Below are 16,847 nucleotides of genomic sequence, written 5' to 3'. Positions count from 1 at the left end.
GACCAGATTTCTAAAAGGAAACTGGGGACATTTCCTAGTCCAGTGATCAAAATATAATTGATATCAAACTTTTTATTAAATATGAATTAAAAAATACAAAATTAAATACATTTTTGTATGATTTTGTTTTTTTTAATTGTTAATTCCACTTACTATTGTGATGTGGTTTTAATACAATTCACCAAAAAAACAATCGCAAGTAGTAAATGGTAACCATTGCAAATTTCACAGAGATACTGTATTATAACAAAATTCCGACTTTATGTGAATAAAATATGAAACAAAATAAATAAAACAACTTAGAATTAAAACTGTATTTAACGACATTATTATTTTTAGGCCTATATTAATTTTCACCAACTGAATAATCTTTTATTTAAAAAAAAAATGTTTTATGTTTGCTTTCGGAGGCTATGTTGGTCGGTTGCATAAAACCAGCCAATCGTGTTAGAATGTGTAAATATGTTTTTATCCAGTATTAATATTTCAAATCAAGACTCAATGTAGTGACGTCTCCGCGCTGCAAGACGTCGACCACGCGCACTCTCATGCCCCGGATGTGTTTGTGTGCTCTGTTTCTGCAGAGGAGGAGGAGATGCCACTACCCGTGCAGGTCTTTAACTTTCAGGTAAATCAGCGCCTTTTAATGCTTTATCGTCATCTTCCACACCGCGAGAGCGGGTAGAAGAAGCGAACCAAGTTGATGTACCTATGTTTACAATGTTAATTCCTCACCTCTCGCAGCCGTTGTAAGCTGTTAGCTTGTCTAGCATGAGCTCGTAAGTCAGAGCGGCCCTCAGGATGCGACAGGCACTTCTCAAGTTTAGCGGCAGCGCGCGACTATTCGCCCGAGGACCTTGATCAATGTAGTTTCGACAATGAATGCAACCAACAGAGCTGTTTTGGTTCACACCCGAATCGGTCTAGTTGGTTTTCTCTTGGTTGTTTGTGAAACACTTGGGTAGAAACTTTCTTTAGCCGGCTAAGTGTATTTAGCTAGCTATCTCGTTAGCAAGCAGTCTGTTGTATCAATTAGCCAGTGTGCTTGAAATTCAGGCTGTCTCTCAAAATACATAGTGTGCTGCCTGCCTAGAAAGTATTTCAGTCGTCGTTCAGATGTTCCACACTTACATATGGTGCTGTAAAATACTGTCTAGGTAGGCAGCACACTAGATTTTGAGACAGAGTCCATCATTTGCTTGCAGAGATGAAGATAGATCATTGAATATTTCAATTCCAAACACATAATTAACATGGTTATACACTGTGGAGCTGCTCACAATTTGAGTGACATTTCTATTTTAGAAACATTAGATACATTCAGCTGTATTTGACTGTCGTTAAAATAAAATGCATTAAAATGTAGTTGATCAAGAATGACAGACCAGGTCTCATTATGCATGATGTAATCTTAAGAATGTTGGGTGTTGTAAAGTGCATGTGGTGAATGATATAACCGCTTATTTGAGAGGTGTTTTAAAGAATTAACAATTGAAAACCTAATAAAATTAATACGGGAGATGAATTTTGAGGGAACGTTTCCCCCTCAATGTTTTTGGTTGTTACAATCATGCATATGGTCACAAGTATTGAAATGTTGCGTGTACTATGAAGCCAGTGTTTACAAATGTAATCTTACTGTCTTTACACTCTCGCTTCTAGAGTACAAACATTGTTCCATTTGGTTGGTTTATATTTTTCGTATTAATTTCAACAAATTTGACTTGTTTTTGTCTCGATGCTGCTGCCGACCCAGTGTGATTTTTATAAGCATGCACCTTCTTGCAGGAAAATTTACAGTCAGAACGGAGAGATGCTGCAGAGCAGGTTCAGGGCAGGATGAGGGAAAGCTTGTATTTGCCAGTCAGGTCAGCCTCATCCTCATGGTTAGCGCTGAACTACTTCCATCAAGGAAGCATGTCTGACCCGTTCATGGAATTTCACACACGATTCGGTGTGTACAGCTCGAGCCCCTCATCATATTCTCTGGAGGTAACCACACAATGTAGGCAGACGGGATGACGCCATCTGAAAGCCTGGGCACTCATTGTTGTGATATTATGTTTTTGATAAGATTAGTTTGGTGGTAAGGGCAAAATATCCCTCAGATCTTCATATATTTTACACGCTCGATAGGACTTTTTGTTTGAAAACATTTATCAAGTGCAGTGTGTTAAACTCGATGCTTTCTGTATTACCAGGGGTCTGTAGAGCCCATGCAGATAGATGCTGACCCTCAGGAAGACCAGCAGAATGCGCCTGACACCAACTATGTTGTGGAAAACCCGACTTTGGTATGTTGAGTGTTTATGATTGACGGACTCTTGTATCTGTGTTTAATGGTCCATATATTTGTGTATTTGCTGTTGGCTTTTCAAAGCATTATCCTTATTTTTAAATCATTCTTTTTTACAAAATATCATTCAGAATCTCTTCAGAAGTTCTTTTGGTGTTTTGGTCTTTGATCTTCTTTTGGTAGAGATATAATAATATTTTGTGTTCAAATAAAAAATACATTTAGGCATCACAGCATTATAATTTAAAATATGAAATTTTGAGATTTGCTAAAGATTACATTAGACATTACATTATTAATTTTATTAAACATTTACTTTACCCATCAGTGCTATCTTAGTACTATTATTTATATTCTATTATAGTAATTATAAATATAATGTTTATGCTTTTATGTTTGTATTTTCTCTTTTTGTTCAACATGTGCTTTTGCCATTTTTTTATATTATTCATTTATTGTCTATTTGTCTATTTAGATTTAATTTATTTTATTTTTATTTAACAGGCCATTTTAATTGTTTTAGTTTCAACAGTCACAATACAGCTTTACCTTTGCACTTACCTAATGCTCATTGAATTCAAATGTGCAAATTGTGGAAATGAGCATCACTGAATTGTTTGATATCCAGCAATTTACGGTGACAATTTAGTTTGCATCCCTACTTTTTTGTGACTTGATTTTTTTTTTTCTGTACAGGATCTTGAGCAGTATGCCTCCAGCTACAGTGGACTAATGAGAATTGAGAGGCTGCAATTTATTGCAGACCACTGCCCCCAGCTACGAGTGGAAGCACTGAAGATGGCCCTGTCCTTTGTCCAAAGAACCTTTAATGTTGATGTCTATGAAGAAATCCATCGCAAACTCTCTGAAGCCACCAGGCAATTCCAGTTCCATTTCTAACATTTCTAACATAGCATGCATGGCTTTGACTAAGTAAGTTAAAATATTTGTCAATCACAGGGACGTGCAAGGTGTCCCTGATGCAGTACCGGAGGGAGCAGTTGAACCCCCTCCTCTCGACACAGCCTGGGCAGAATCCACCAGGAAAAAAGCCCTACTCAAACTGGAGAAGCTGGATACCGACCTTAAGAACTACAAGGGAAACTCCATTAAAGAAAGCATAAGGCAAGGCCAGACTTATTGTTTCTATCTTTTTGGTATTAGTGGCTTTCGCACCCGAGGAACTGGGAATTGGCGGAAGTACCCAGATTTTGGCGTTTTCACACTGCAGGAACTAGGAACGATTTCAGTTCTAGGAACTCCTTTTGGAGGAACTAATTGAGCTCCTACTTCAGAGTAGGTTCTAAACCAGCACTATTGGAACTATCCGTGACGTTAGTGTTCGCTGATTGGCCGAACGCACACGAAACACCAGCACCTGCCGTTTTTAAAAAGGCTGTGTAAACACAGGTTATTGCCTATATATTTACTTCAGAAACTAACTCTACGAATAATGGAAAACAGTGATTGACGGGCCTCTTAACCTTTACGCTGAGGAGGAGATCCAACGCAACTTTGAGGGGACCAAGCTAAACATGATTGTCATGATTGATGATGATTTGGTCTTTCTGCTCAGCTAGCAACACTGAACATCAACCACACGGCAAACGCTAATAACTTTTCATACCTGTGTTATTTATAACATTTCTATCTAATAACGTATTAGACAGAACTGTTGGACATATCGTAAACTAATGAACATGGAGAATGCCAGCGCCGTTAAAATAAAGTTCCGCCTTGCCGTTAAATTAAGTCACAACAACAAGCTTGGCTTACGTCACTTCAGAGTTCCTACTGGGGGTGCGAATGCAACCAGGAAAACCACCCTGGTGGCTAGTTCCTTGAACTACCCTGTGCGAAAGCCCCTATTGACTGTGATTTTGTTCTGTGGCTATTTGACATCTGAATATCTCTTGCTTGTGTTCAGGAGGGGTCATGATGACCTTGGAGATCACTATCTTGACTGTGGTGACCTCAGCAATGCCTTGAAATGCTACTCCCGAGCCAGAGACTACTGCACTAGCGCCAAGCATGTCATCAACATGTGTCTTAATGTAATCAAGGTATGGACGTATTGTTTTCTCTGGCCATCAACTGGTGTGTTTAATGATACACACAGGGCCTAAAACTAACTTTTTGCCACACCTGTCAGTGGTTGGTGACTTCAAAAAATGTACTGCCCATAAATATTTTTTACCGACCATAAAGCTGTTTTTGCAAAAACAGGCAGTAATGACACCATTTACATTTACCTTATTTTTTTTAGGTTAGCGTTTACCTCCAAAACTGGTCCCATGTACTTAGCTACGTCAGCAAGGCTGAATCCACTCCAGAGATAGCAGAGGTAGGAGCAATCTTCCATCTTCTGCTTTACTGACCTGTGTGACAACAATAGAAATTGTCTCTAAAATGTTCATTTTTGTTTGTCTCTGCAATCTAGCAACGAGGAGAGAGAGATAGTCAAAACCAATCTGTTCTAACCAAACTAAAATGTGCTGCAGGCAAGTACATTATGTGTGTTTCAAGTATATTAAGTGTAATTGTTGTTTGACCCATTCTGAATGATACATTTAGTATGTTTTTAAAATGAATGTTTTAATGTATCTATGCGTGTGTGTGTCAGTATAAAATCAGTCATTTCTATTGGTCACATTTTCAATTGTCACATTATTCACATTTTTAAATTCTTAAGATGTGTCGTGTTAACCTTTTTGAGCATGTGATTTATCATCATCATCATCATCATCATCTCTCTTTGGTCACATTAGGATTAGCAGAACTTGCCTCAAGAAAGTATAAACCGGCTGCCAAGTGCTTCCTGCAAGCCTCCTTTGACCACTGCGACTTCCCTGAGGTTGGTGTCATTCTCAGCCCTGTTCTAATGCTACAGGAGATATTTCTAGTAATATTACCATTTGAAGTGAAGATGAATGAGAATCAGTTTCTACCTACAATTAGTAATGAGATGCTCTATTTGCTCTTTAGCTGCTTTCCCCCAGTAATGTAGCAGTGTACGGGGGGCTTTGTGCCCTTGCTACATTTGACAGACAGGAACTGCAACGAAATGTCATCTCAAGCAGGTGAACCTTTTGCTTAGCATGTTCATGCTAGTTGCCTTAATGAGAGTTAGATTGTTGTATAACCCTCATTTTTTTCCTTTTAATCTCCTTTTATTTTCTAGCTCCTTTAAATTATTTTTAGAGTTGGAACCCCAAGTCCGTGATATTATCTTCAAGTTTTACGAGTCAAAGTATGCATCTTGTCTGAAAATGCTGGATGAAATGAAGGTACGTTTGACATTGACAATTTGCAATTGGTGGATTTTTATGTATTTTTATGTCATTTTAGTTGGGATATTGTGATTCATAAATGTTTTATCACTGTTTGTTTTATAGGATAATCTCCTCCTAGACATGTATCTGGCCCCTCATGTAAGAACACTGTACACACAAATCAGGAACAGAGCCCTCATACAGGTATGTTATTGGATATGAATTTTCGTTCAATGCATTTGATTTAGACGCTGAACTTGACATCTGCTTAAATGTTTGTTGCTCTTTGATATCTTGTATCAAAGAGCAAAAACTTTAAAATCAGATTAAGCAGAAGTCAAGTTAAAACTTTTTTTTGTTTTTCCCTACATTTTATCCTTTTGAGACATTTAGGTTGTTATATATATATATATATATATATATATATATATATAAAACAACCTAAATGTTGTATATATTTAAGAAATATTTCATGTATATACTGTATATAGATTTATATATAATTTATATTATATATAAATATAAATATTTTATATATAAATACTATTTTTTTCTTAAATATATATGCATATTTAATATATATATGAAGAGTTCAGATGCAAAAGCCTCTAAGTGCCATTTGAAATTTTCTTCTAGAATGATCATTTTTATCAAGCTTGTATATTTAATTTCAGTAATTTCACTTAAATTGCAATGATGATTACCTATTAATTGTCATTTAAGTGATATTACTGACCTGCTAACTTGAATATATAAGCTTGATAAAAATGATCATTTTAGAAGAAAATTTCAAATGGCACTTAGAGGCTTTTGCATCTGAACTCTTCATATATATATATATATATATATATATATATATATATATATACACACAAAATAATTATACACAGCACACCCACATATATTATGTAAACACAAACTTTTATTTTGGATGCGATTAATCGTTTGACAGCCCTAGTATGTATTGAAAAAAAACGTACATTTACATTTCTATTGTTTATATATATTTTTATATAGGTAAAAGCCCAACAAAAAAATAACTGCAATGTTTAGAATATTATTCAAATGAATTCAAATGTATAAGTTTACAGGTCATCCCAGTTTTTGATCCTAGCTTAGCATAGTTACATTGATATAAAATGCAGAATGTGAGTTAAAGTTTAACATGGAATATATGCAGGTTAAGTCTTATAGTTTCTTTTTTTCCCTCTTCGTGTGTATGCGCATGTCATCACTGAGAAAACTAATGAAAAAAAAGAGAAAATATGATGATGATTGTTCTATAAATATAATGCTGTATCATTAATGATAAACATGGTCTGAAAAATCTGCAGACAGATTTGGACATTTGGGTTGGCCATTTTGAAATGGAAAATTTGCTTTGAAAAGTATCAGCATAGTTGCACTTACATGACTGATTAATTTTGTCTTTTATTTCCCATGGGCAGTACTTTAGCCCCTATGTGTCAGCTGACATGAACAAAATGGCTGTGGCCTTTAATACCACAGTGGCAGATCTGGAGGATGAACTGACCCAGCTGATCCTGGAGGGCCTGATCAATGCTCGTATCGACTCCCACAGCAAGGCAAGGCTGCGTTCTCTCATGTTACCATGATACTTCCTCTTCTGGAACAATGTTCCCTTTGCCTGTTGCTAATCTAATATATATATATATATATATATATATATTATCAATACCTTTTTGTATTGAATGAATTATATTTACTGTCAACATTTCCTTCACTTTGTCGTTGAGCTTGATCTTGAATGAAACATGCTGTTACCTATTTTTGTATCTTTGGGACCATTCTAGAAACAGCCTTTAAAATGCAATAAACTTTGACATGAGTTGTACCTGTGAATTAATTGTTGTCTCCCTGTTTGTAGATCTTGTATGCCAGGGACGTGGATCAGAGAAGCACAACTTTTGAGAAGTCTCTACAGATGGGCAAAGAGTTCCAGAGACGAGCGAAAGCCATGATCCTGCGGGCAGCTGTGCTTCGTAATCAGATACACGTCAAGGTAACAGGGTCCCCAGGGTAATGTGTCCTCGCTCTGCTATGCTCTTCACCTCACCATCCCCTGACCATCTCCTTCCCCGTCCCTTCAGCATGAGAGTCTCAGAGCGCTTGCGCTCCTCTGTATTTCTAAGGCAGTAATTGATCTGCATGAGCTTTGTTGTGGTAAGCGAATGTTAAAGAAATGTTCCAGGTTCAATTCAACAGTGCTTTTGTCACTCCTTTTCTTAAACAAATGAAAAATCTGGGTTACAACTGACCAAAATGAGTGGGCCCAGTCCATATAAACGTTAAAACACCTTAGAAAAAAGACCCAAGGTCTTGCTAGGACCAAGGAGCAGGACCGGAGCACAGAACGTTTGAATTATTTTTACTAGTACAGAATGACTAACGTTTCGACGCCCATGTTTCCTCCTTCGTTAAAATAGTTATTGTTTCAAAAGTATGACCACAAAAAGTAGATGGCATGCAATGCATTAAGATGATTTCTCTTTGTGAAATGACACTTCTTTTCAGAAGTTTGGGGTCAGTAAATAAAAGTTTTAAAGAATGTAATACTTTTATTCAGCAAGGACACATCACATTAATAAAGTGAGAGTTGAGCCATTAAATAACTTTCTATTCATCAGATTCCTGAAAAAAATGTATCGCTTTTTAAACATTGACGTTTTAAACATTGTTAATAATTAGAAATGTTTCTTGCTCAATACATAATCATATTAGAATGATTTCTGAAGGATCATGTGACATTGAAGACTAAAGTAATGATGCTGGAAATTCAGCTTTGACATCTCAGGAATAAATTACATTTTAAAATATATTCAAATTGAAAACTATGGAAGTTTGTTTCTGCCACTGAATACAAATTATAATAAAAACAATTTGCAACTTTTTAATTTTTAGAATTGTGAGATATGAAGTCACAATTATGAGAACATCACAACTGCAAGAAAAAAAAGACATAATTGTGATTTTATATCTCAAAATTCTGACATCATTTCTTAGAATTGTTAGATATCACAATTGCGAGTTATCAGGCCAATTCTAAGGGGTAAAAAATACGGTCTTTTTCCACTCAGAATAGTTTATATCTCACAATTCTGACTTTATATCATGCCAGCATTACATCATCAGCGCTATATAAATGTAATGAATTATTATATACACACAACCATTCAAGACTTTGGGGTCAGTACGATTTTGTTTTTGTAAAAGTCTCTTTTTCTCACCAAGGCATTTATTTAGTGAAGCACCAGAGCACCAGAGGGTTAAACCCTAAAACAAATATAACAATTGAAGAGAATAACTTTACTGTAAACAGTGCAAGTTTTAAGCTTTACATTTCCACTGTTAACCATAACTTCAAATTTCACCTCATTTTTAAAGTGTTTTTATCATCTTCACAAATGCTGTCAATTGATCTTTAACCTGGAATATTCTTTTAAAGCAGTCAAATAGCCCGTCATTGCTCTATTACCCGTCTAGCACTCAACGGTTCCAGAATAACTGAGCTCTCTTCAGCTTTTTTAAGGTTAAGTTCCCAGAAAAGAAGCTAAAATAATCGGAGACATAAACATTCAAATGTTTCAGTTGCACCCCTAGTCTTCATCCCTCTCGGTCACCCTGTCATCCTTCACAAACATCAGCATGCGCCTCCTTTTCAGTCTGTTTTTCTCGCTCTACATGATGCTTCACACTGATTCCTCCGATTCCTTTCACAGTCCCCTCCAAGAGAAGGCAGTCAAGGGGAGCTCACACCTGCCAACAGCCAAACACGAATGAGCACCAACATGTGAAGACTCGACCAGATGCCTCTCCAAGGAAAGTAAAGTACACAGGGCCACTGCCGCAACTTAGGCCCTTGTTTAGAAATCAATTATTTCCCTGCTGAAGAGAGAAAAATCACAATCTAAAGACTTTATTTAAGTTGGGAAGAAGATATCTGTTGTCTGTATTAAAGACAAGCACACCCTGTTGCTCAAATGAAAAGGAAAAATAGATAAAAAGAGAAATGCGGCACTTAAGGTGTACTGGCCTGTTGTTCTTTGTAAAGGATGCACTTTCCTCTGTATCTTGTGACAAACCTTGATTACACATTGAGAAACCTCATCACAAAACATGCTTTTAAAATAAACATACATTCAAAAAGATGATTCAACCTGGAAAGGCTCTTTCTCCATGCGTTTCTGGTGAGATTTAGGTGGTGGTGACTTGACTTTAGCAGTCTTTATAGCGATTTCAGCCTCATCTCTGTTTAATTATTTCTCTGTTGTATTGTGTTCTGACAGTTACTCCAGTGAATCATCCAGCTGGTCAATGACGTAAAACAAAGGTAGACTTTACTTGCTTACATGGCCTTGAATAAACCACATAGAAACGTTTAGAAAGTGTTTGGGTCATAATTAGAGCAAAATTCCCAAGCCATTACTGTAAATCTAAGAAACTGATCCAAACCAATCCACACAGAATAACAACAGCTCTGTACACACATAAACATTTATGGACAGTATCAGACGATTCATTCAAGGATGTCTTTGAGTAACTGGCCCACATTCTTTAGGATAAGGCACCGAGTTGAGTTTTGATGCTTTAAAGTACTGTGTGGAAAAATAAGCATTATGTTTGGCTATACGTAATTATAATAAAGAAAGTCATTGTTGAACCAAAGTTGTATTAGAACTGCATACTTCCTTGAAATGCAAACAGAAAAATAAAATTAAAGGCAAAACAATGATGGCAAATAGGGTAAGGCATCTAAATCAGATCATTTGTAGTGTAACTATCCTCACTTCTAAAATAAATGTCAATGTGTGATCATACATGATCAGGGCAACACAGGAAAGTGGTTAGAGATCTTGGAGTAAAAGTTAATTTATATGCATGCTCCAAAAATATATATATATAAAAAAAAAAAAATTAAAAGTAATTTCATTGTTGTACAATGAACACAAATCTGCTGAATCTTTCATTTCAGAAGACAATAAGTAAAATAAAAATGCACATTTCAAATTATGTCTGTGTGAAAATGTGCATCAGTGTATTTCCACAGAATGTCCTGCAATAAAAGGCCAGATCTTCTTTCTTGGCCGAGTAGGATTGTGCGTTCAGAGTGGCTGCTTCATATACCATCTTCCTATCATTATCAAACACAAAAGTGTTTATAAGTGATTATCAAAACACTATTCTAATAAGCAGTCTCAAAATATTTACCCAGCAGCAGCCCAGAAAGTCATCACTGAAGAGAATGATTAGCACAAGCAACAGCAGCACTGTCTGTTTCTTTGCAAGTTCAAAAATCATCCAAATTAAATATAAAGAAATGAGAACCAGGTTTAGCCACAACTGCAGTCTTGAGCTTCCAATTCAGTGCAGCAGCTTCCCAATGCTAAGTGGTCAAAGAGTTTTCAGATATCCAGGACACAAGTCTCCTTTAGGTCAGGGCACAGCCTACAATGGATCATGGACAGCAGTGGAATCTGTCTGACTGTTGAGTTTCCCATTTGTCAGCCCACCACCTGGATTGGAGTTACACTGTCTCAAAGCCTTGGTTTTGAATCTCAATCCATGGCCTGAAACCCAAAAATGGACAGAGAGGAAATACTTAGTCTTGTAGAAGGGGAAGCATATTACTAGATGCATAAAGATACAAGCTGGGTAAGCAAATTGACCATAAAAGTAGTGTTTTAGTTTTAAACATTCATAGTTAATGTCACTTTCTCATAAAACAAATTTTAAGCAGTAGACTCAATATTTACACTATTGTATATTTTGGCTTATTAAAACCAAATACCCCATTCTCAACTGTATTAAATGACTATATATATATATATATATATAAATTCTGTGTGCAGTGCAACTTGATCAGTAGTCTCTTTGTGGTCTAGGCACATTGAAACAGGTGGTTGATATACTAACCAGGACAATCGGCCACTTCCTTGAAAGCCTTCCTCTTGCAGCAGCCACGGCACAAGTTGAAGACACATTTATTCCCCTGTTGAAGGAGTAAAAAAAAATATATATATATATATATTTACATTGTGTAAATTAAGATTTTTAAAAAGCACATGAAATGGTTCTGTAAACACTTTGAAAATAAGTACATTAAACTTATATAACAACAGTTATAAAAGATAATCAAAAGTCTTACTTTAGGGTTGCCACATTGCTCACACTTAATGTATTTTGCTGCAAAACACAAGAAAGCAAAGGCGAGTTATTCTACCTTAGTCAATAAATAAATGCCGTTCAAAAGTTTGGAGTCAGTGATGTTTTTATTACAAATTGCCCCAGAAATAAATTCATCAAACGTGACAGTGAAGACATTTAGACTAAATGCTGTTCTTTTTAACTTTTGATTCATCAAAAAAATCCTTTAAAAAAAAAAGTATCGTCTATGTATCAATCAGAAATGTTTCTTGAGCAGCAACTCATATGATTTTTGAATGATTGTGACAGTGAAGACTAGAGTACTGCTGAAAGTTTAGCTTTGACATGACAATACTGTTTTTCTGTACATTTAATCAAACAAATACAGCCTTGGTGAGCATAAAAGACTTCAGTTAGTTACGATAATGTGCCATCAGTGAGGTCTACAGGCTTTAGAAAACACTGGGAAAAGATTTGGTCTTACGTTTCAGCTCTGGACAGAAGTTCTTGTAGGGGTTACGGGCTTTCTTCTTCTGTTTGTTCTTGGAGAGCGAGTCGTTGGTTCCGTCACTGTCCTCCAGTGCCCTCTTCACACACACAGCTTTCATTTCCGGTGCTTTCTGCCCGTTTTCAGTGTTTGGATCCTTGGGCCTGCAAAATATACCATCCTCACATACACGTTCCAGTGTATACACCGCTATATTCAAACTAATTTATGGACAGAAATGAAGTCATTCAGTGATAGTTATGCCTAATATTACACTGCTTTGCTGAGAACTAAGAAATACTATGATTGTGATTCAGAAAACACATCCTCACGGTGGTCTGACGTAGGGTTGACAGATCCAGTGAGGGAAGGGAAGTCCAGTCTGATTCCATTCTGATTCATCTTTAGCCATCTCCTCCTTAAAGAGTAAAAAGCCAGAGAATTAAACTCTCAAAATCTACCGTAGGCCTAACGTTTATTCTTGAAATAATGTCATCAGCAATTCCTTTCAATCCCAAAGTTTGCAATCGGAAGTTCCTTTACCTGGCAACGTTGTTTCAGCTGTCTGTTGATCTCCACAATACCGGCCACGTTCTTGGCTTTGGCTAACTCCTCCCGGAGGTCTTGATGTATCTGTAGGCTGTTGTAAAACAAATGCATACCATTTAGGAAGTGACCACCACTGTGGGGTCAGTTAGATTTTTTTAAATGTTTTTGAAAGAACTTCTATGTTCAGCAAGAATATCTTAAGGCCCTTTTCATTTTTATAATTTATTTGTATATGTATTTAGATTTCCGTACTGACCCCCAATTTTAAGAGATACAGCACAATATTGGGGTCAAATGTGAAGGAACATACGTGTGGTGCCATAGTTTGAAGATGTGGGCACGGACGTAAGACAGACTGCATGGTGGGTGTTTCTCCACAACATCCAGGTACTCCTCAGCCATCTCCCACACAGGTGGACTTCGGCCTTCAAACAGGGCAGGATTGTGGAGATTCCCTTCTGTGAATGTAATGTGTTCATTTTTATATTACTGCTGCAATACGAAAGATCAAAGTATCAGTCTTTCTGTACAACTATGTTTATGAATCTTCTCTTTGTATGAGGAGAACGTTACCTGCACTCATGACACCTTGTACTCCAGTCTCCTCCATGCAGCGCTGAACATCACTCAGATGCTGGATGTTTCCGTTGGCGAAAACTGGAATGTTTACAGCCTCCCTTCACAAGTACAACAAAAGTTAATCACCAGGACAAAACACTAACAGTCAGCACCAGCAGCAAGGGTTGTATCTCTTACCATCAGTGTTGGGTAAGTCCTTTAAAAAAGTAATTAGTTATAGTTACTTCTCACAAAAAGTAACTGAGTTACATTATTACAAAAGTAACTAATTACCAGGAGAAGTAACTATTGTGTTACTTTTTTTAATGTGTAAATATGTGAAATAACTTGGATACACCAAACATTAAATATGATAAATGAATAAAATGGACACTAAATAGAACACATTATTAAACAAAAAACACACTCGATCTCTGAAAACCACTTCAGTGAGCTCAATTATAGAAACAGCACATTGTATTGTCAGTAATGGTAACAGCATTGTAACGGAGGAAACAGTAATTAGTTTGATTAAGTCACTGAAAAAAATAACGCCGTTAGTAAGCCCATTTATTTATAACGCCGTTATTCCCATTACAGCTTACCGTATAGCTTTGATATGCTTCCAGCTTGCAATGCCAGTCGAAGCCCCTTTTTGATCTTTGGTTCTCCCATGAACTGTGAGGAGCTGTCAAAAAAGAGATAACAAATCATTAGTTGGTTTAATAATCTATTAATTACATTACATTGAGGTTTTTGGTAACTAAGTGGTTACATCTGGTAACACAAATGTAGACTGATCAATTCCAAGTTAGACAAACCCAAAGAAGAGATCCCCATCTGCCAGTGACAAGGGCACATAATCCCAGTTTGCTCCATATGCATTACCCCTTCTAGACGTCACATTAGATATGAGCATCTTCTATATGGAACACTTTACCTGGCATCCAGCTTTTTCCAGCATTTTTGCATACTTCACTGTTTTCTCGATCTCTGGGAAGACCCGGATTTTGCAAGTAATGGGCACGGAGAGTTTTTCATCAGCCAATTTAACTGTAAACAACAGCACCTGAATAAGATACATATTCTTTACATGATTCACATCTGCGCTGAGCTTTTAAAACGAGACCACTTACTCATTTTCTCAAGAAGGTCCCACTCATCTTGAAGAAACACACCATAATGGCCTAGGAGAGATTCAAAAACATTAAATGATTCAATACAGGGACAAATTTTGAAATTGAAACAACCATTCAAAGGTTTGGGATAGTTAAAATGTTTTAATGGTTTTGAAAGAAGTCTCTTAAAGGCTTATTTAAGCCAAAAATCCTCAAGCAATCCTAGGTCTGTTTGACTTTCTTCTTTCAGCCAAACATGATCGGAGTTATATTAAAAACATTTTTTAATATGCGTCGGGTCTTCCGGCAGAACTTGACTCGCGTACGATCGTTACCAGTGATTATGTTGTATAATGCTATTAATATGGATATTTTTCTTACAAAAATGGATCACTTTGCTTTAGAGGGAATGAACTTCACAACCAACAAATATGAATTCAGAAATGAATTGTTACCTCTTTTGGCAATCATCTGGGGACAACCCAAATTGAGATCAATAGCATCACAGTAATCCTGGGCAAGTAAAGCTGCCTGGATAAACACCTCAGGATCATTGGCACAAAACTGTATGGAGACACCAACACAAAAATACTCCAGTGAAAAACTCACACAATCCTCTCTGTAACCTCATGGAGAATGATGGAGTCGAGTGGGGGTTCAATCTTCAGCTGGCAGGAGCCGTCACTGGCATGTCACGTGATCTGTCAGTGGCTGGCTGGCAGCTACCGGTCTAATCACGGCCATTTGACTGGTTTAATTTGGGATAACCGTCCCCAAAACATCAATCATACTGAAGAATAGATGCTTGTGATTATATTCATAATAAGAAAGCAATTTATTTCCATCCATACAGCGAGATTGTTCAGCCGCGAGTTACTGGATTGAGCGTCCAGCAAAGAGTCAGTAAGCTACCAGTCTAATCACGGCCATTTGACTGCTTTAATTGGCATAAAATTCTCTAAAACGCCAATCATGCAGAAGAACATAATCTTATCAACAGATGCCTAATCAATGAGCTAGAGAGAGAGTAACATAAAAACTGACAAAAATCAATGGTTTCTGAAACTTGCCAAAGGCAGACTGCCAGACAACAAGCCAACTGACAGGTCACGTGAGATGCCACTGGTGTCACGTGACATGCCAGTGTTGTCTCCTGTCAGACAGCTGAAGATTGAACCCCTACTGGAGTGATATGTTGTGTTTACTGACGCCAAACAGCCACCTGTGTGATGAGGGGTCGGTCCTCCAGGCTGACTTCGTTGTAAAGGTTCTCGCGGCGGTAGTTGGCGTCTCTGAGGAACACCTGAGCGTGTAGCATGGGCGTGTAGCAGAGCTCTGCGCCATGTCTGCGGCTCAGCAGCCTCCATGCGAGCTCGCTCTGGTCTACCATTGGCGCGACCACGTAGCGCGCGCCCTTCAGAGTGCTCCTCCAGAACTCGAACCCGCGGGGTTTCGCCATGCTGCCCACATGGGATGAAGTCATATTGACTACATGATTCAATCATAAGACTATAGACATCTATATTATTCACTTGCATGTTTTGATTACATTAACAGTTAGCTTTATACTATACGACCTAAAAGCAACATTAATTAACACAATAGTAATAGTAGTCTATATGGATATGTCAAGGCATTCTTTACAAATCATTTTGAAATGTGTTTCAGCAAGAGACTGTGACCACGGAATGGTTTGTGCTGTACATCTGTAGAAATAAACTGTAATAATACATATGAAAGGTAAAAACATTGACAGAGCGCATATATTAACTTTAAAACAAACTGATGAGAGCAGAATACTTACAGTAGCTTATGATCCAGCTACAGAGTGGAGCAGCTCTGTAATGCGGCACATGAACTGCTGCGTGTGTCGCGGTGATATACATCCGTGAGGAAACAATATATCTAATGATTTATTCCGTGTTTATTATGAAAACAGATTACTTATCTTGCTGGGATAACTTTTTTTGAGGTTTGTAAAAAAAAAATGTTGTAAAGTAAAAATTTGTCATCTCATTGATCTTTCTGGACATATTTGTTTTGTACAATCGTCTTCGTATATACGGTACATTCATCATTTGCGCCATGTTAATGGAGACGGATTCAGTGAGGCAAACTGAAATATCGCCTACGTTAGAAGCTTAAAACCTGTTCTTCCCCCCCCCGATTTTTTTACTAGTATTTACAGAAGTCAGTGAGATAACACATTTTCGTCCGCGCCATAACTGATCTATAGATGTCACTGCAAACCAATAATATTTCTGGGAAATAGGCAGTATTTTTTGTGTCCAGTGTGTTTTTCTTTGTAAGCTTAATTCTGGGTTTGTTGGGTCTTAATTGTGTTTGGTTGAGTGACTTAGTATATATGTATATATATATATGTACACATATATATATGTAAT

At 37.0% G+C, this 16,847-nt stretch overlaps 2 protein-coding genes across 4 annotated transcripts; one reads left to right on the top strand and one right to left on the bottom strand.

Moving 5' to 3' along the window:
* Positions 1 to 512: 512 nt before the first annotated feature.
* Positions 513 to 9,740, top strand: gps1 (G protein pathway suppressor 1). Of its 2 annotated transcripts, none has more exons than XM_039686610.2 (14): positions 513 to 628; positions 2,202 to 2,294; positions 2,993 to 3,174; positions 3,257 to 3,421; positions 4,224 to 4,359; positions 4,563 to 4,640; positions 4,737 to 4,797; positions 5,065 to 5,150; positions 5,282 to 5,376; positions 5,478 to 5,583; positions 5,692 to 5,772; positions 7,017 to 7,154; positions 7,457 to 7,591; positions 9,309 to 9,740. In XM_039686610.2, exons 1-14 carry the CDS (start codon positions 596 to 598, stop codon positions 9,381 to 9,383), a joined length of 1,464 nt encoding a protein of 487 aa, XP_039542544.1. In that variant the 5' UTR covers positions 513 to 595; the 3' UTR covers positions 9,384 to 9,740. The 2 variants fall into 2 exon arrangements, with proteins under 2 accessions (XP_039542544.1, XP_039542542.1); XM_039686608.2 differs by having other exon boundaries at positions 7,457 to 7,608.
* Positions 9,741 to 10,442: 702 nt separating this feature from the next.
* Positions 10,443 to 16,346, bottom strand: dus1l (dihydrouridine synthase 1 like). 2 transcript variants are annotated; one of them, XM_089128641.1, is made up of 14 exons: positions 16,250 to 16,346; positions 15,668 to 15,933; positions 14,901 to 15,009; positions 14,464 to 14,514; positions 14,268 to 14,380; positions 13,933 to 14,015; positions 13,343 to 13,446; positions 13,080 to 13,227; positions 12,764 to 12,860; positions 12,553 to 12,638; positions 12,218 to 12,384; positions 11,735 to 11,772; positions 11,503 to 11,578; positions 10,443 to 11,156 (listed from the first exon to the last, which is right to left on the bottom strand). In XM_089128641.1, exons 1-14 carry the CDS (start codon positions 16,329 to 16,331, stop codon positions 11,035 to 11,037), a joined length of 1,542 nt encoding a protein of 513 aa, XP_088984767.1. In that variant the 5' UTR covers positions 16,332 to 16,346; the 3' UTR covers positions 10,443 to 11,034. The 2 variants fall into 2 exon arrangements, with proteins under 2 accessions (XP_088984767.1, XP_039542547.2); XM_039686613.2 differs by having other exon boundaries at positions 15,668 to 15,905; positions 16,250 to 16,334.
* Between the last annotated feature and the right edge of the window lie 501 nt (positions 16,347 to 16,847).

This window comes from Pimephales promelas, chromosome 3 (genome assembly GCF_988280905.1).
Source record: "Pimephales promelas chromosome 3, fPimPro1.hap1.1, whole genome shotgun sequence".
Taxonomy (NCBI): Eukaryota; Metazoa; Chordata; class Actinopteri; order Cypriniformes; family Leuciscidae; genus Pimephales; species Pimephales promelas.
Note: the sequence above shows the minus strand (reverse complement) of the source record. Positions and strands in the feature narration are given on the sequence as shown.